The 20,154-nt window shown below is 31.1% G+C and overlaps 1 protein-coding gene across 2 annotated transcripts in view; it reads right to left on the reverse strand.

The window, feature by feature from the left end:
- Positions 1 to 20,154, reverse strand: part of CSMD3 (CUB and Sushi multiple domains 3) — a 1,272,067-nt gene that overhangs the window by 71,813 nt on the left and 1,180,100 nt on the right. For both annotated transcript variants that reach the window (XM_008001392.3, XM_008001388.3), the window contains 7 exons: positions 19,030 to 19,218; positions 18,507 to 18,653; positions 15,708 to 15,896; positions 10,816 to 11,001; positions 9,522 to 9,716; positions 6,594 to 6,767; positions 640 to 813 (listed from right to left, as the gene is read on the reverse strand). In XM_008001392.3, the coding sequence (XP_007999583.2) occupies positions 640 to 813; positions 6,594 to 6,767; positions 9,522 to 9,716; positions 10,816 to 11,001; positions 15,708 to 15,896; positions 18,507 to 18,653; positions 19,030 to 19,218 (1,254 nt within the window). The remainder of the gene's footprint in view (positions 1 to 639; positions 814 to 6,593; positions 6,768 to 9,521; positions 9,717 to 10,815; positions 11,002 to 15,707; positions 15,897 to 18,506; positions 18,654 to 19,029; positions 19,219 to 20,154) is intronic.

A 20,154-nucleotide genomic window follows, 5' to 3' on the forward strand; every position in this document is an offset into this window, starting at 1 on the left:
ATTTTAAGATTAAAAGATGACATAATGATAAACATCTTCAACAGCACACTCTCTATATAAGGGAATTAGAACCCAGAGAGATTAAACATTGCATTAGCACATATAATCATCAGAGGACCTGAAATGAGAGCAAAGGTTCTTCATGTCATGCCTAATGATAATATTTTCCCCACTGTGCTTCATTAGTTTATAATTTTGATGTCATAGCAATAGCATCATAATTACTAGATAATATTTATTCAAAATATTTTCCACTATAAAAAGCTCTGTAGTATTACATCGTAGCAAACCTTGATACTGCTACACAGTGGTCTCTAGAAATTTAAATCCTTATAATTACAAATGTGTTGAGAATGTATCTTCCATATAAGAATATTAATTTATCAATATCATATATTTATATTAAATATGAGAAGAGCTAAATTTAATTTATTGTCTTCCTGATAACATATAACTGAAATTGTCTTGAACACTTTCCACTTTAAAGGTTTTTTGCATAGCAGTATCAAATTGGATTGTGGAAATTTACTTTATATTGATATATATAACAACATAATATATATATTCATCTTGCCTAACCAAAACTAGAATTGTTCCAAAGACCGGAGGTTTCTAATTGCTTTTGCCATGCTTACTTACGCACACAGGATGGGAGCTGACCAGACCAATTGTGATCCTGTTGGCATATCCTCACTGAAGAACCAATCAATCGAAAACCAGGATTACATTGATATACAACTGTGTCTCTATATCCATAATTTTCTCCAATGACTTGACCATTCACAATCAGTTCTGGAGTTCCACAATGACCCGCTGAAATGGGTTATGAAGCAATATTTTTAATACTGTGATTTGTTTTATTTGTATATTTATATACATGTGTAACATTAGTAAACTTTTAAAGATGACTTCAAAGCAAGTCACAAATAATTCAATGATAACTCTATGACATAAAGGTAACCATCGAATACTTAGCAAAACAACAAATATATGGAAATTAAAAGAAGACACATGTCTAGTGACACTTGGGTCTTGAAGAAATTATAAAATATCTCAATGTGTAAAAATGAAAATATAGGCTGGGCGCCGTGGCTCACGCCTGTAATCCCAGCACTTTGGGAGGCCCAGGCGGGCAGATCACGAGGTCAGGAGATGGAGACCATCCTGGCTAACGCGGTGAAACCTCGTCTCTACTAAAAATGCCAAAAAATTAGCCTGGTGTGGTGGTGGGAGCCTATAGTCCCAGCTACTCGGGAGGCTGAGGCAGGAGAATGGCGTGAACCAGGGAGGCGGAGCTTGCAGTGAGCCGAGATCGCGCCACTGCACTCCAGCCTGGGCGACTGAGCGAGACTCCATTTCAAAAAATAATAATAAAATAAAAATAAAATATATATATACACACATATAAATTTGAAGGTACAGAAAAAACATTACTTATTAAAGAAATTTATAAGTTTCAGTGATTTTAGTAGAAGGAATAGAGATATATAAGCAATGACGTAAAACATGTTAAGAAGCAGCAACAGGGAGCAAAATGACGTAAAAATAAAGCCAAAGTAAGTAGACAGAAGTAAATATTTAAGATAATTACCAACAACAGAGAACATTAACTAAGGTAAAATTTCTTTCTCTAAAAATAAGCAACAAAATTATTAAACTCTTAGCTAACCCTATTAACACCAAAAAGGAGAGAATAAAATTGTCAATAACAGGAATGCATGAAGTGATATCACTATAAACTCTCAAGAAATTAAAAGAATAAGGGAATGCTAAAAACAGCTTTATGCCAATACATTTTAACACTTCAGAAAAAAATAAAACGTTCTGTGAAAATTATAACCCCAAAACTAACACAAGATAAAAATAGAAAATTATTAATAGCTTTTATCTATAAAAATACTTGAACAAAACTCTTCCCACAGATTTTTTTTTTTTTTTCTGGGAAATTCAAGCTTTTAAGGGGGAAAATAATTGTTATGTAAACTCTTTTAGAAAACAGAAAAGAAAAAAAAAATCACCTTTTAACTTATTTTATGAAGTAACCATTAACCCCATTAGTAAAGCCTGAAAAAAAAAATTTAAAAGGACCAAAGTCCTTAAATAATTATAAAGGACCAAAGTACTTCATAAACAGAGATACAAATCTCCTTAACAAAATTTTAGAAAATCAGTCTAGTGACATTTAAATGATAATACATAATGACTATCTGGGATTTACCCAGAAATGAAATTTGGCTAAATATGAAAAATTAACCACTGTAATTTTGACATAATAAAAGAGAAAAAATTCTATGTAATTATTTCAATTGATGCAGAAAAAGCATATAGGAAAATGCAGTGCCTATTCATGATTTAAAAAATGGCAACAAATTAGGAATATAGGGAACATTCTCAACCCAATAAAGACATTTAAGAAAAAAAAAAAAAACCTCCAGTGCAATACTTTAATAAAAAGAAGAACAACAGCATAATGTTGGGAAACAAAATAGTGAAACTATACTACACTCAGGTAATATTTAGAAAATTGTATTTTTAAAATATCTTAAACTAGTAAGTGAATTTAGAAAGGTTGTAGAATATTAGATAAATATTTTGAATAATTGTATTTTATATGCTAACAGCAAACAATTGGAGAATGTAATTTAGATAAACAACTTTAGTTGGGCACAGTGGCTTATGCCTATAATTCCAGCACTTTGGGAGTCTGAAGCAGGAGGATCATTTGAGGTCACAATTTCAAGACCAGCCTGGGCAACATAGCAAGACCCTATCTAAAAAATAAAAAAAAGAAAAATTTTACTTTTTACTTATAATAGTAAAACATTCTGGGGAATAAATTTAGCAATAGCACATTCTATGCTAAAAATACAAAATGTTGCTATTAAAAAAAAAAAAAAGTAAAGACCCAAACAAATGTACTATGTTCATGAATCAGAAGACTCAATGTTTTTAGATGCCAATTTTCCCCAAACTGATGTATGGATTCAATCCCGCCAGAATTTCTTTGTAGAGTTTGATAAACTAATTCTAAGATTTATATTGAAACTGAAAAGTGTTATGGTATCCAAAGTGATTTTGAAAATTATGAACAAATTTAGAGGATTTACATACATCATTTCAATAATTATCAAGTTTTTTCAACGAATAGTGCAAGATACAAAGAGCAAGTAAAAAAGCCCCTCAATACTACTACATAACACATACAAATTAAAAATAATATTGGTGATACAAAAGTTAAAGCTAAAACTATAAAGCTTCTAGTATAAAGAGAAAGTAAAACAAACAGACTTTACCAAACTTGAAAACGTGTGGTTGTCAAAAGATGCTATTAAAAAATGAATAGGCAAGTCACAGAATAAGATAAAATACTTATAAAACACATAATGATGAAGGGCTTGTAACAAGGATATGTACAGAACTCCCACAATTCATAGTAAAAAGGCAAGTTAATATAAGATACTTTACCACTTCACAAAGGAAAATTTAGAAATAGCCAATAAGCCTATGAAAAACTGTGCTTAACATTACTATTCACTAAGACAAAAAAAATACTAAAATACCATAGGATACCTTTATGCATCCCACAGAATGGATAGAATGAAAAAGTTGGCTACATCACATGCTGGAGAGAATGGGAAACAACTAGAACTCTCCCACATGTATTCTATTCCTGAGTATTCAAGAGAATTGAATGCATATGTCCACAAAAAGACTTTTACATGAGCATTCATAGCAGCTTTATTCATAATAGAATAAAACTGGACATAGCTCATACATCTATCAAAAACAGAATGGCTGAAGTGTGGCATATTTGTACAATGGAATCCTATTGAGCAACAAAAGGAACAAATTACAGATATGCACAACAGCATAGATGAAAGAGAATAAAAGAAGCCTTATACGAAAGAGTGCACAATTTGCAATTCAATTTAATTAATGTCTAGAACAGGGAAAACTAATATATGGTGAAAATATCAAAATAGTTACTGCCTCAGGTTATGGAGGAGGAGAGTTGCACAGTGACCATGAAGGGGCATAAGAAAACTTTCTGAGGTAATGGCAATATTCTATGTCTTTACAGTGGTTTAGTTACATGCATGTATACATTTGTCAAAACTAATCTAACTGAATTTAAGGTCTGTGTACTTTACTATATATAAATTTTGCCAGAGTTAAAAAAAAAAAATTTGAACAAATACTGAACTCTAGCTAATGGTATGCATGCTTAAATATCTGGCAACAAAGTATACTGATGTTTACAAGTTATTTCAAAATGCATCAAAAAATAAATTAATGGATTGATGGAGGCCTAGAAATATGGATAGATATATGATAAGCAAATAAGAAAAAATATTCATTGTAGAATTAGGTGGTAGGCATATGGGTGTTCACTGTCAATTCCTTTAATTGAAAACTTCATAATAAAATACTAGGGAGGCAGGAATAAATGCACTGTACTTAGAGAAACAATAAGCACATTCTCATGGCCATTCTAAGCTAAAAGTGTCTGGGGTTACACAAACTAGTTGAGAAGAATGGATCCCTAAGCTCAATTTACAGTGTACTATTCTAGGATTTGCTTCTCTGGTAACTATACTTTCCTCTTACCAACATCCTATTGCATTTCATTGTATATCAACACTATATTCTCTACAATGAATGATCTTGTCTCCTTAGACTAAGAGGCAATATTTTCTTATAAATATTCTTGCTATGCCCTGTCTTTCCAGAGAACAGAATCAAGATTCTAAGTAGGTGAATAAAACCACATAGTATATACAATATTAAATAATATATAATACATAGTAACAATTCATGAGAGCATATAGCCATAAAATATAGTATTTTCAAATTTATATGTATATTTTAAATACTTTTAAAATTTAGTTTTATTTTAACTATATTTTAAATATAGTTCATTTTAAATATTTTAATATATCTTTAAATATTTAAACATAGTATTTAAATTATGTATCATTTAAATATAGTATTTAAAACATATATTCATTTATAAATGTATACTTATTTAAAGTTACATGTAATATATAATTTAAATACTGAAGAGTATGTATAAATATATATTTATTTATGTATAACTATATATAAATTTAAAAATTTATATGTAAACTAAATTTACTTAAAAATGCATAAGTAAACTAAGTAATCTGTAATTAAAATTAGTACAACCAAAATCAGTTTAAAAACTATTAAGATTTTTTAGTTTTTTGAGTTTGTATTTGATTATATAATCACATATGAATACATAATCATTTAACTCATTAACTATTTTCTGTTTTCTTAATTAGTCATTACAGAAAATAAGTGACCTCATCCATCTGCCCAATCTTGACCAGTGGGGGACACCATGACTCCTAGCCTCACTGCTCTGCTCTGTCTAGGTGAGACTTAAACAGGAAGAGGAAAGACCCTAGTCTGAGAGGAACTCCATCTCATAGCCAGAGCCTGGTCCATTAACGACCCCAGGGGCTCAGGAGTTCCCTGTGTATATTCAAGTATGTGTGCTCTTATAAAGAAATTGTTTCTGGGCTTCCAAGTACAACAACTAACAAATGTGCCTGAGAAGGGGAAAAAAGACACTTTAACCAAAACTTGTAACTATACCATTTGAAATTTCAAATAGTGATTATATTTCTATGAATATTTTCAAGCTTATTAGCCACACAATATGTAAGTATAGACTTTTCTGCCATGTGTCATATTCTTAAACAGTAACATTTTAAAGACAAAAACACTGACAAATTTTGCAGTACTCTATTCATGATAATCAGCAATTTTTAAATTAGTAAACAAAAAGATCTTGCCTTGCTTCTAACAGATAAGTGAATAATTATTAGAAAAATTTTCATTATTACCTAATTTAATATTTGCTTTCAGATCTTGAAATAATTTTAGAGAAAATAAAGCATAAATAGCATAAAGCATACTATTCTTAATATTAGATAAATTATTGAAATCTTTGAAAAAGGAGATAAAGCATTCAAAAGAGGCAAGGTAAGAAGAATGAACTAGTTCAGTTTCTTTAACTGAAGATTTTTTAAAATAAATTCAGGGAATTCTAAGGGGAAAAATCCTAATTGTCTAAAATCAGGTTCAAAAATATATTTTTAAAATTTTAATAGAAATTAGTTTTATGCATGTTGAAATCTTGTGAAATAAAAAGGGAGAAAGGTGCTTAAATGTAGACATTACATTGTTTATCTTCTTCAGTCATTACCTTAAGCAAATAGGTGAAAGGAGAATTGACTATGGTTTAGAATGAGTTAATAGCTACAGCGATTAACCCAGCTGAGTAAGCAGGCATACAATTTTCAGCAATTAGTTTTCACCATTATATTTTCACCATGACTGGAAGAAAATGTGTCTCTCCTTAGATTTCACTAGGAATGCTATCTGATTATGCTGTTTAGTAGCTTTTCTATCATGAGCCATTTTTAAAGATACGTATTTTCTGGTTTTTAACATCCTTACTGAATGAATATAAATTAGTATCTCATATTAGGGAAAAAGAGATGCCTCCTTTCAAGGGTGAGGGACAGGGGGAAGTTTGGTAAAAACAAATTAAAAATATGTACCTAGGCATCTGGTTTCAGATCCACTCCAAAGACCTGAGGAAAGGCATTCCCTTACAGCAGAGCCCACAAGCATGAATCCCAAGTCGCAGGTAAAGATAGCTGTTGAGCCATATGAAGTTTGAGTTCCAATCTTATTTCCATTTGGAGGTGTAGGTAGTTCTCCACAGGAAATAACTTTAAAATGATAAATAAATAAAAACCCTTAAAGATATAGTCAAGCTGCACTTATAACAAAACTATGCTTTGAACATTTTGAGCTTCCTATGATTTGATGTATTTACAAAGGAAACTGGCATTTGTAAAACATGTTTGAATCAGTGTGAAAGTATGGAGAAAAGAGATGACATAATGTAAAATTTATCCTCTTTAAGTTTCCATAGAACCTTCTAAGTAACAGAGATATAAAGTTTTTTTTTTTTTTTTGCTTGTTTGTTTTTGTTTTTGCTTTTGTTTTTTGCATTTTTCTTTTAGTCAACCTGGCTATAGTGGACAAAAAACATCACAAGTTTAAAGAGATGATAATTCATTAATCTAAAATCTTTCTCTGACTTATCAAGTAACTTTGGGCAAGCCCTTTGACTTACCTGAGCCAAAGTTTCTTCATATCTAAACCAACATTAAAATAATAATTACAATATAATTTTTTGTCAAGAACTCTGTAGTTTGAGTTTTACATGTAAAGTATTTGATTTTCATGACATCCATTAGATATAATTCATCTTTTTTTTGTAAGTTATAAAAAATTGAAGAAAATAAATTTAACAGGCTTGCCAGGTCATATAGCATCTCTTATGACTTCTTCACATTTGAAGATCACAAATTTTGATGTCATTCTAGCATAAAAACAAAACAGATCATGTTCATTGGGCACGTATTATATATTTGGTGCTATTATTAGTGTTTTCATTTGTGTAATGCTCAAAAAAACTGTCTAGGCTTTCAGTATTAAGTTTTAGATAGCTGTCAGGTAGAGAATTAGAAAACTTGCAAACTTTCAAGAGTTGCATATCAAATTTAAAATGTACTAAAGGTTTTGAGCTTATCCCCCCAAAAAATCATTTGAGGTGGATATTAATATTATTGATATACTAATATTATTATTAATTCTAATATTTATATTATTTTCATTTTAAAGATGATTAAATGGAAGACTGGAGAAAAAATACTATTCTTTTATTTTTCTCAACCAATTGCAATTCCTAAATCCCTTGCCATTACCTCATTCTTACCTGTAGGCAGTAATCCAATCTTACTTATCATTTAAACCATTCTACATAATAAAGAATCTAACACAATAGAACGAGACAAACATTTGTTGAAAGCTGATTAAATTAGTGTTTCTGTTGTAGATAATAATTACCTAGCTCTGAAATATTCCTATCCACATGCCCTTTAAAAACAAATTATTCTTTTTAAACAATAATTTGGAAAAACAAGGAGTCTGCAGTCAGAGAAAACTTGGAGGACTAATACAAAAATTTAGAAATACAGCCTGTGTGCAGTGGATGATGCCTATAATCTCAGCACTTTGGAAAGCTGAGGAGGGCAGATCACTTAAGGTCAGGAGTTCCAGACCAGCCTGGCCAACATGGTGAAACCCCATCTCTACTGAAAATACAGAAAAAAAATAGCCAGGCGTGGTGGTGGGCATCTGTAATCACAGCTACTGCAGAGGCTGACATAATTACTTGAACCTGGGAGGCAGAGGTTGCAGTGAGCCAAGATCGCGCCACTGCACTTCAGCCTGGGAAACACAGCAAGACTCTTTCTCAAAAAAAAAAAGAACAAAAAGTAGAAATACAGATGATGGCATACTTTTACAATATTAAATATAATTTTGAAATATATTTCAATACTTTAATTCATTAATATGATTATCTTGGAACACAGGACAACCAAAAAATTCTATACTGATATAGAGATTCAAAAAATAAATTTCAAATCAGTGAATATTCATAAATAAAATAATATCAGATACTTGTGTACTTATTACACATAACATAGTTGTCTGCTATGTTAAACTTCTTAATCATAATAACCCTATGTAGACTTTTGACCTCTCTATTAGTTTGTTTATAAATCATGGATCTCTAAACAACATACACCATAGAGTTGTGTTAGACACTAATTAAAAGGCTGAATTTTCACCTAGCATATTTCTTGAATCAAAATAGACAATAAATAAAAGTAAGAAAGGGAGTTCAAGGTATTTCACCTGAATATCTTATGTTCTGTTAGCTTATGTATATTAGATATTGGCCATTTATATTATTAAAATGTATGGAAATAAAATGCCTTAACTGCTCAATTTGATTCAATAGTATTTACTGAGGATGTGGTTATAGCTGGTATTTCAATTGTGTCATACTATTAAATGTTTGCAGTAACTCTACACAACAGGTGTCATAATTTTCTAGTTTTAAGATTTTCTAGTTTTAGAATTTGGAATCAGAGAAAATAAACATGATATAACATGATAAAAAGTCAAGAGTTTTAGTCAGACTACTTGGTCAAATATCATTTCTCTATCATTTATAAGCTCTGTGACTTTAATAGAATGATTACATCTGGGGCAAAGGTTTTTTTTTTTTTTTTTTTTTAAACCAAATGAGTATAAAACATGTAAAGGACTAAAAGCAGTGTCTGTCAAGTAGTAAGTAAACAGCACTGCATTGTTAAAGTAGGTAATAGATCTACAATTCAAACACTAGATTTCTTAATCCAAAGCCTATGCTTTTCTATTTGCTAGAAAAGCATTTACTAATACATAGAAACATAGCTAAAAATTTTAAAATGTAATGAGAATAAATGGCCATATTAGTAATATCATCTAATTATTGATCTAGTGTGTTTGTAAAAGGAACTGATTCAAACAATTTGATAACCAAACATAGCTTATGAAGTAAGTTTAGCAAAGTGTACACTTACTTTGGCAATATGGTCTTTCATTTCTCCAACTCCAAGTACCATTAGGAAGACATTCGATGGAAGCAGGACCTAGTCCATGATAACCAGGGTCACAGCTGAAAACTACCTTCGTTTTGTATTCATAATGGGAGCCATTCACAATTCGCCATCTTCCATGTTCCAAGGTAAAGGAATTGATGCTTGGACATGTAACAACTATACAAAAACCAAAGGGTATAAGTGCTAACAAATCACTATATCTTAAACATCTATGCCATTCTTTACATCTCCACTGCCTTAATTCGCTTACTATTGCATTATACAAGGTCCTCTAGCATTTGTTCTTTATTTCTTTTGCATGTTGATATTTTCCATTCCCCTAGCTATATGGTATTGCTGGAAGTTCTTGAACACACTCAATGGTTTCACAATTCAGTCTTGTACTTATTATTCTACCTACTTAGAATCCCAATTGTTGGCTTACCTCTACTCCCTTATTTCTTTATAACTTTAGAAAAGACTATATTTTGAGGAAATGTTTTTTGATGAGAATGGTCTTTTTATGCAAGAGTCATGATATCAACTTTAGTTAATTCAAAACTTTTTCAAGGTAAGTAGAAGCCTTATTAGATACCTATTCTGAGAGTGCAAACAATTGAACAATCTTCAATTTAAATGAAATCACAGCTAAGTGAAAATGTTAGTACTAAATGGGAAAAAAATAATTGAAATATAGAGAAAATTCAATAATTTATTTAAATCAACATTTTCTATTTTTTTGCTACCAAATCTTTACCAGAATTAATGTCTTATCATTATGTAAACTTATTTACCTAGTGAAGTAATAGCGACAGCAATAGGAACGCTTCTAAGTGTAAGTAACTGGAAGAATATCAACAAAAGTTTAAAGTTATGGATAATTTCTGCAACATTATTTATCCTTATAAAAATAAGAGTGGAATATGTCAAAGTATCATTTTATTAACACAATCTTTAAAAATTTTTCTCAAGGGATCGTGTACTGAAAACACATGTTGACTAAAGGATGACTTTTTACAAAATAAAACTTTATTGTATAAAATAAAAGTGCCTTTTTTGACATAAGTATTCTGAGGTTTCCAAAAATGATTGAAAAGTCCTTGTACTGTCTTCTAGTACCTCATGGTACAAGATAGCTTACTTAACTTTTATTTCTGTCTTAGACATCACATTTCAGTTTAGGGATTGGTTTTTACAATTCTACAATATATAAAATTTCAGATCATATAAAATACCAAACGAAGAACAAGTGATGAAATTCCCTTGACACACATACCAACACAGCGAGGGGTCTTGTTATGATTGCTCCATGTTCCATCTGATTGGCATACAGCTGTGGTAAGTTCCTTGGATGACAATCGATATCCATCATTACAAAAATAAGTAACTCGCGTTCCTACCAAGTAGTCTGTTGTTAGTATTCCTCCATTTGTTGGAGCTTTAGGAATCCCACAGGAAATTGCTAGAATAAATACACACATGCAAAATCATATAAACAGAAAAATGTTTAATTTATTAGGTAAGTCTGCTGAACTGTAAAACATGCAAAACTGATGGGGATTTTTTTTTTTATTCCTGTGAAACAATCTCAGAATATCTCAAAGAAATACTCTCTGAACCATAAATTTTGAATAAGTTATTCCAAACTCTTATTTAGTGATGCTTACAAATTGATGAATCCATACATTGTTAATGCTTTATTTCTTGATTTCTTTCTTAGTTTCTGGTTATCATGTGTATGGTTATCAGCATTCGTATGGATTATATGAGAACGCAAGTTAGGTAAAGAGTATCTCTAATGCAAGCCCATGACTGGACCATTATGTAGGAAGTTTGATTAATTCAATTTGACAGATAAATATTAAATATTTTAAAGAGAGTGGCAACCAATATGCGTCATCATTTTGGCCAGGAAAAAAACAAATAGATTTATTTTTCCCCATTTTACCTGAAAGCTGTCTATTTCTGTCTTAGGAACAGCCAAAATGTATGAGCTGGGGCACCATCCACAAAGTATCGTGTATATTGGATATGTTTAATAAATATAAGGCCAGGACTTACTGTCTTAAAAACCTAGTTAGGATCTTCCTGAATTTCACTGATGTGTCTTAGATGTCTTGATTTTTATCTACAATACATTTGATTTAGGTGAAAATTAGTTTTACTATATGATGTAATAATAATGTAAAATTTTATATTCCCTTAGTTTGTTGTATATAAGATATTTTATACCTTATAACTTTAAAAGACTACAGAAAAATCCCCTAAAATTGATTTTTTACCATTTTTGCCCTATAAGTACACAATTGGCATTTACAAAAAGAAAAACCACATAATCTTTCAAATAATATATACATATCTTTCAAAGTATATATTTGGTAGCAATGCCTCAATTAAAGTCAGATTTTTTTTCTTTCTTTTTCTTTTGGGGGAGAGACAGGGGTCTCAATATGTCACCTGGCTGGAGTGCAATACTCATACCTCAGCACCCTAGTAGCTGGGACTGCAGGTGCGTGCCACCATACCTGGCCAATTGTTTGTTTGAGACATGGTCCTACTCTTTTTCCCAGGCTGGAGTCGGTGGTGGGATCTTGGCTCACTGCAGCCTCCACCTCCTGGGCTCAAGCAGTCCTCCTACCTTCAACCTCCTGAGTATCTAGGATCACAGGCACACACCACCAGGTCCAGCTAATATTTGTACTTTTTTATAGACACATGTTGGCCAGGCTGGTCTCAAACTCCTAGGTTCAAGCAGTCCAGCAGCCTCTACCTTCCAAAGTGCTGGGATTACAGGCGTGAACCACCGCACCTGGCCTATCTGTATCTTTATGTATCACACTCAGAGTACATATTTATACGTATCTCCACAGAAAGACTAATGTATTTGAATATGAGAGTCGTCCTAGAACCAATTGGAGTTATGTAATATCTGACATATGTACTGCATTATTGTTATAAAATAAGAAGGCTTCTGTATTATGAAAGATATCTAGCTTACAGGTTTCATACAAAGAATTACAGATATATATTTTCTCTCATAACAGAAGAAATAAAGTACAGAAAGATATGAGCTTAGTTTAAATATTATAAATGCTATGTACTATTCACCCATCTTCCATTTCAACCAAAAATTGTTTTCACTTCTCTTATAAAATCTACCATTTTGCTGCTTAATTTTCATTAACCCATGCGAATTAAATATAATATGAAAAACCTCAGTGAAATCTATACAAAATTGTCAAAACTGAATGGCAGAATCCCTACTGCTGAATAGCTGATCTTTTGTAATTTAGTAACCTGTAAATTATGAACAGAAAAGCTTTAATGCTGACTTAAATTGTATATGCAATCTCATATAATTATGTTATTATCCCTGCTTTCTAATTACAGAACCTCTAAAACAGTGTTGAAAAGTAAATGGTTCCCTGATGTCTGTTAAAGCAATGTTTACATTTTCACTTAGAACTTTTGGGAATTTCAAGTTGTTATACACAATCTCCCTGCCAAAGATCATGTATTTACTGATTTTTAAAAATTAACTATTCATTGTTGGTGTAGTATAGATTGAATCTAGGTCAAAGTAAAAAGAGGTATAGTTAAATAGTATAGATTCCACATATATGTTTAGTAAAACATGGTTTCATTTTAGAACGAAAAAGAGACAATGTACCAAAATAATAGGACAATTCCTGTGCCTATGGATAGTTTATAATTTAACTTCTCAACTAATTTTTTTTTAAAAGAAGAAAAGAAAATAAATCCAGTTTAGAAGAAAAGTCATCATAATTGAGTGGTTGTAAAAGAGACTTGTCTATACAACTCTCAGGAAATCACAAATTAAAAGTGAGACAGAGAATACAAAGTGAGTTTCCACATAACACTACATAATACTTAATTGTATGCATGGGGATGGTTCAATCTTTGAGGGGGGGATCAGTAAAGGGTTGTTTGATGAGAACAAAAATAAATAAAACACCTAACCAAACCCAAATAGATACAGCTGACTAATTTTCTACCTTTATGCTCACATTGTGTAACTTTATAGCTCAAAAGTAAGGATGTATAAGAAGACCTAAGAGGCAAGAAAAAGAAAAATGACTGAAAAATGCAAAATAAATTTGAAATAAAAGGTGCATTATGCAAATAGCTCTTCCAAATGACATATAAACATTTCATTTCAATTAGTTATGTCCAAATAGAGGTCATATCCTATAAGTATTTTTTTATAATCTTTTTCTGTTTTAACAATTAGACAAGATAAATTTTTGGAAAAGGCTGCATGATTTACATATATTTTATCATTTTACTTTACCAAATACATCATTTTTAAACTATATTTCAACTTTCCTATTCAAATTGTAAAATAATTTTAAATTAAGGACATTGAAAAAATGACTCCACATGTAAATTTCAATGAAATTATAGCACTAATTCTACAAAGCAATTTCAAATTTCAGAAAGCATGGGGTATTTTTATTTTACATGATAGTCAATTATTCTCACAAAATGTTTCTTAAGAATTATATATGTGCCACATAAAGGTGTGTATGTGTATGTGTGTATATAAATATAAATAAAAGCAACCATTATGTAACTAAAATACAAAAGTTTAAAATTAAAAAAATAAAATTTGGAGCATTTTAATGGTTATTTAAAATATATATAATATAAGCTTATTTTATATTTTTTAATTCTATTATGAAATTTGAGATCAAAATTCTTTCCCAAACTAATTCTGTGAAATTAGTTAATACTAAGAAACTATAAATACTCCTGATATTTGTTAGTCGAAGGAAAGCAGTTGTTTTAACATGTTATTAAAATGTATCTATTCCGCATGAAGTAAATGCCTTCAGTGTTGACAACCCATTAAGGTAATGGTGCTTCCCAGAATCCTAATGAGTGATTAATGTTCCTTTGCATCAACACAAGAAACAATAATTCTTTCATTTTGAGTTTGTTTACATATGCCTTTGAAAGCTATCTTTTTATGAATTACAAATTGCACTCTAATAGGTAAAAGAAGCCATTTCAAGTGCCTGGTAATACCTATTCCTTAGTCAATTTTAACTTGCTAATGGTTGATTTTAAATTTTAATTACCTATCTTACTTTTTTTGTTTTTTATAAATGCCCACCAAAAAATAGCTAATAAGACTTCTTATTTATTAACCTAGAGTATCCTGCATTTTTTCATGTGAGAGTTCAAAGTTGCTATCTGTATATTTACATGATGAGTAGAGTTAAATACAAAATTAATTTTTCATCTTGATAAAATAATGTAATGAATTAAGTATTTTAAAATTTTCAAAGTCCAATGACATTAACTTTTCTATGTAGCTGATGTTGAACTTGTCTTTATGACTATGGCTACCCTTAGGTAAGAAATTCAACTACTATTTAAAACAAGCCTTTTTTTTTTCTTGAGACCGAGTTTCGTTCTTGTTGCCCAAGCTGGAGTGCAATTGCAGTGTTGCAATCTCAGTTCACTGCAAACTCCGCCTCCTGGGTTGAAGTCATTCTCTGGCCTCAGCCTCCCATAAAAACAAGTCTTAATCAAAAACTCTAAAACATGCCATTTTTTGATTAACAGGCTTGTTATTCCTTTTGCGGCATGATGTAATGCTCAGTGCCTCGATTTTTGACAAAATACAAAGAAAAATAAAAAACGTATCTCTGATATCTCTGTTGTGCTATCTGTACCACTGAAGAGAAAAATAACCAGGTGGTGGGTTACATTTTTCTTTTAAATTTGTTGCTGTGAGAGCAAATTTTGCATGCTAAGAGTGAAACTCAGTCTTCAGTGTACTTGCCCATTCTTATTCTCTATTACCTCTCTGTAGACTTCACACTCAGTCTCCTTCTCTGTTTCAATAATTGTATGACAACAAAGTAACTAGAATGGAGGATGTATGAATACAGTATGCATACACGGGGAAAAAGTCAAGGCATATAAGTTGAACAACAATAATGAAGAATTATAAAACAGTATGTATCTTTCCCTTGGAATGTATCATTCTGCGATGTTATGCCTTGTTTTTACAAAAAGAGTTCACAATATGCTTCCGAATATTTCTATTCTCAGAAATGTTAGTGATCCAAATAAAAAAGTTAAATGTTGCTAATCTCATATTAATGTTTTTGTTCATTTTGGCATAATATACTTCACCTTGACAGGCAGGAACCGGCGCATCCCATGCATGATACCCATAGGAAGACTTTCTGCACACAGCACTGCTTTTTCCAACAAGTCGGAATCCTCGATCACAGGCCCAACGAACCACACTGTTAAGCTGCCCACCTGTCTGACTGATAATATATCCATGAGGTGGGGATTCTGGTGTACTACAGTAGAAAGCTTTTCAAAAGAAAAAAATGCTGTTTAATTAATGACCCAGAAGTTATTACCCAAAGTGATAAATACCTATACAGTGACTAGTGCTTAAAAGTACGTCAGTGGTCATCTATATAAATTTTAATTCATATGAACTTCATATTGTGCTCTATCCTCTTTTGAAAATAATCTACTGACATAACTTTTGGGAGACATAATTAACTCTGAGCTTTCTTCCAATTTATATTGTCACCTAAAATGTCTTCTGAATTGAAATGCATTTTCAAAACACCCTGGAGGTTCAAAAGCCCAACAAATATCTAAATGAATTTTGGAAACTGCATTTCCTGTCATTTGGGGACCTAAATGCCACAGCCTTGGTAGCAACATTTTAGAGCATGTTGTTTACATGTCACTTCGAAGTTATATCCAGACACCTCTATCATGTTAGGTCATATATTTCATTTTGGTTGATGTCTAAAATAATCCCCCACATTCCATAATCCTCTTTCCCAGTCTATTAAAGGGTTTCCAATCTGTCAAGAGCGTTTACATATTATGATAGAAATTGTCAATAAAATAAAAAAGTTTTTCATCTCCTGATGTTTGAAATGCCAACAGATAATGTCAAATAGCTTTTTCATATATATGTACTTTTGAGAATATTCAGCATGGCAGGTTCCATTTACCTTTTGAAACTTTAGTGAATTCATCTGAGAAAAATGAGGCTTTGGGGGTAAATAGTAAGAAACAAATTGGACTTAGGATATATATGTCATAACCTGTCATTTCTAAAGGCAAAAATACATATTCAATATGTCAAGCTGTTCTTGGGGGCTAAAAGTGGTATTTGCATTATATTTATATCCAAGTTTGTCAGAAATAATAAGAACAAGGATTGGTCTATAACACGGTCAATCTAATGCTTATAATTGTTTAATTTGGGTAGTTTTCTTTTATATTATATATCATGAATTTAATGTGCTGACTTTTAAATGCCCTATTTGGGCAAAACTTTAATAAAAAGACATTTACATTATTCATATTACAGAAACATAAGCTCAATAATGAAAATTCTTCAAGATGACTGGTTATACCCTATATTTCTTTTCTTTTTCTTCTTTTTTTTTTTTTTTTGAGAAGTTTTGCTCCTGTTGCCAAGCTGGAGTCCAATGGCACGATCTCAGCTTGCTGCAACCCCCACCTCCTGGATTCAAGTGATTCTCCTGCCTCAACCTCCCTAGTAAGTGAGATTACAGGTGCCCACTACCACGCCTAGCTAATTTTTTGTATTTTTAGTAGAGAGGGGGTTTCACTATGTTGGCCAGGCTGGTCTCGAACTCCTGACCTCAGACAATCCATCTGCCTCAGTCTCCCAAAGTGCTGGGATTACAGGCATGAGCCACCGTGCCTGGTCACATTTCAATTTTTTAAAACACTTCTACTTTGATTGCATAATAAATTATTTTCAATGTAATAGAAACTTATTGTAGGATACAATTATGTACATAGTAGTAATATGCTGCCAGTGACAAGTTATTCTAATATGTAAAATACAAATTATTAAATCAAACTATCATCTCAGAGTTTTAAAATCAAGGGAATTGAACAGAACTATTCATACATTTTATATGTAGTTGTAAATTTGTATAAATGAGTAAAATTCAAGAGTATACTTTTTATAACTGAAATTCAAAATTTATCTGTCTATGCCCAGAATCATAGTGTCAGAGTTGTTTATAAAACATTTATAAAAGCAATTTTCAGTTGTACTGATTACCAATGACACATGATTTGGGAGGCACTGTGTGAACACGGTATAGAAAGACAGCTGACTGATGCCGAGGGATTCTGCTATTGAGCACATATCCATGGCCTCTGACATGATTTAGAATGGTCTCTGACATGATTTAGAAGGGCAGTTAAGAAAAGGAACATAACCTTCACATAATGGAGGACTATTTATGTACATTTACTCAACAAGAAATTCCTTATTGGTTCAGTATGAGTAGACCTTATAAACAGGAAGACATAGAAAAATCTATGTCACCTTGGTATTAAAAAGAATTTCCAGCCTACATCTTTCTAAATATTGTGCAAGGAAAAGCAGTAGTGACAAAACATTTCTGTTTTTTAAAAACTGAAGGCTTGTAAATGATGTGTTTGTTACCCTCTCTTTCAATATTTAAGATATTTTAGCAAGTATCACAAATAGATGAATAAAAATTAAAACAAAGATTCTGACCACTGTATGTTTATCCTTTGTTTAAACCTGTAATTTAAAGGAGTTATTAAATAGTTCAGGTAACACACAGCTGAACAACACTATTAATATTTTTTGTCAGTTCAAGGAAAACAAATTTTTTTTAAGTATTAAAAATTGCAGTTTAATTTATAACTGACTTATATAAGTTATAAGTATCCTAAATGCTTTTAATATTTTACAAAATCATATGAGGGATGTAGAATTATTATCACTACAATAAGAAATAGAGAGGTTATGTAAATTGTCCAATAACCATCAATGGAGGAGCTGTGATTTGAATTCATGACTGGGTAATGTCTCTGTTCCTTAATCATAATCATACTGAAGATGCTAGTGAGATCTGTCCTGAAGTTAAAAGTTTTACATACCTATATATCTAATCCGAAATCCTTTTTTGTTATTGCCATGATCTGCTGACCACTGAAGAAATACTTCATGACCGTTGCTTGTTATATTAAAAGCAGATGAATAATCCCCACTGAGGGAAATAAGCACTGGACTTTGAATATTTGGTCCTTTGGGAAGATAATAAAACAATTTAGATAAAACTAATTATATTCTCATTTATCTTTAGTATTTTGTATCTTTAGAATAGTTTTAATTATGGTTAAATTGCTTCACCATCAATCTACCTCATTAACAATAACTGAAAGCATAAAATGTTTGTTTTAAGCATTTTAATTCTATAGCTAAACAATGTATAATTTGTAAAATAATAAAGGAGCTAACTATAATTTTCACATAGTATAGGAGGAAATTTAATGTTGATGCTTCTAAAAATATTTGTAAGATAAACTCACATAAGCAGCTGTTTATATTCAAAGTTTACATGTATAATTAGAACATTTGGACTTAATTGATGAATATCCAAAAAATATAACCCTTGGTTACCATCATACACCTGAAGAACATCAAATTCCTTTTCTGTCTGGAAGAATTCTACAAACATGGTGATATTATAACCCTTTTCCACTGAAATGCTCCATGCACACATTTGAAGATTTGGGTAACTGTCAGGATATCCAGGGCTCAATATGACTCCAGTAGAATCTAGCCGTAATTCATTGGCAGGACAGAGCACTGTCAAAGAAAAATGCCATTAAATAGTGCTAGTTTTTTAGAGCCTCAGTGAAAACTATATTTTAGATACTGAGTATTCTGCTTTCATGTTCAATAGCTATAAGGATGATATGTTGAATTATTTGTTAGAAGAGACAAGCTATATTAAACTTATGATTCAAAAGCTGGAGAAATGACCTAAAAATTTATAGTATTGATTTTTTTTATTATATGGAAGATGTACCACTTTCTGGACATAAATAAATACATAAATAAAATATAAGCCATTTAATTCCTCATCTTTCTTCACATTTTTCCCAACCTTTCCTAATCTTCTTATGTTCTCCCACTTCTGCCTGTCTTTTCTATGTCTTTGCCTTACTTCTTTCTTTCCTTACTTTTTAACGACTCTCTTCTCTCTTAAACCTTCTTCTCACTCAGGTGTGTGGGGTCAGAGAGAAAACTGCCCTCTCTCAAAGTATTCATTTCAGGTAAAGTCATTTCTGATATCAGGGATATGTTTACCATGAGGATTTAACACAATTCTGAGTCACCAGTTGCCTCTCAGCTCCTTACACCATCTCCAGGCCATAAATATAGCCCAAAGCACAAACTCATTTTATATAATAATAATCCCTCTGCTTTAACATCATATACATATATATATACACATATATAAAAACACTTATAAAAACACAGAAAATGTGTTATATATTGGCAAAACAACATAATTATCGTCTAACAGCCTGCAACATATAGCAAATTTTAGTTGTTGGCCTCAATTGTATTATATATCAGACCAAAATTATGAACATCTACTTAAATTTGGATTTAGAATGAAGAGTATAACTAAGTTGATCAAGCCCTTTTTACTCAAATTATGCCATTTTAACCTCTTACAAATTTTTTTTGAAGTTCTGTGGTGTGAAAAGAGTATTGGAATTATTTAGTATGGTC

Source organism: Chlorocebus sabaeus, chromosome 8 (assembly GCF_047675955.1).
Source record: "Chlorocebus sabaeus isolate Y175 chromosome 8, mChlSab1.0.hap1, whole genome shotgun sequence".
Lineage (NCBI taxonomy): Eukaryota > Metazoa > Chordata > Mammalia > Primates > Cercopithecidae > Chlorocebus > Chlorocebus sabaeus.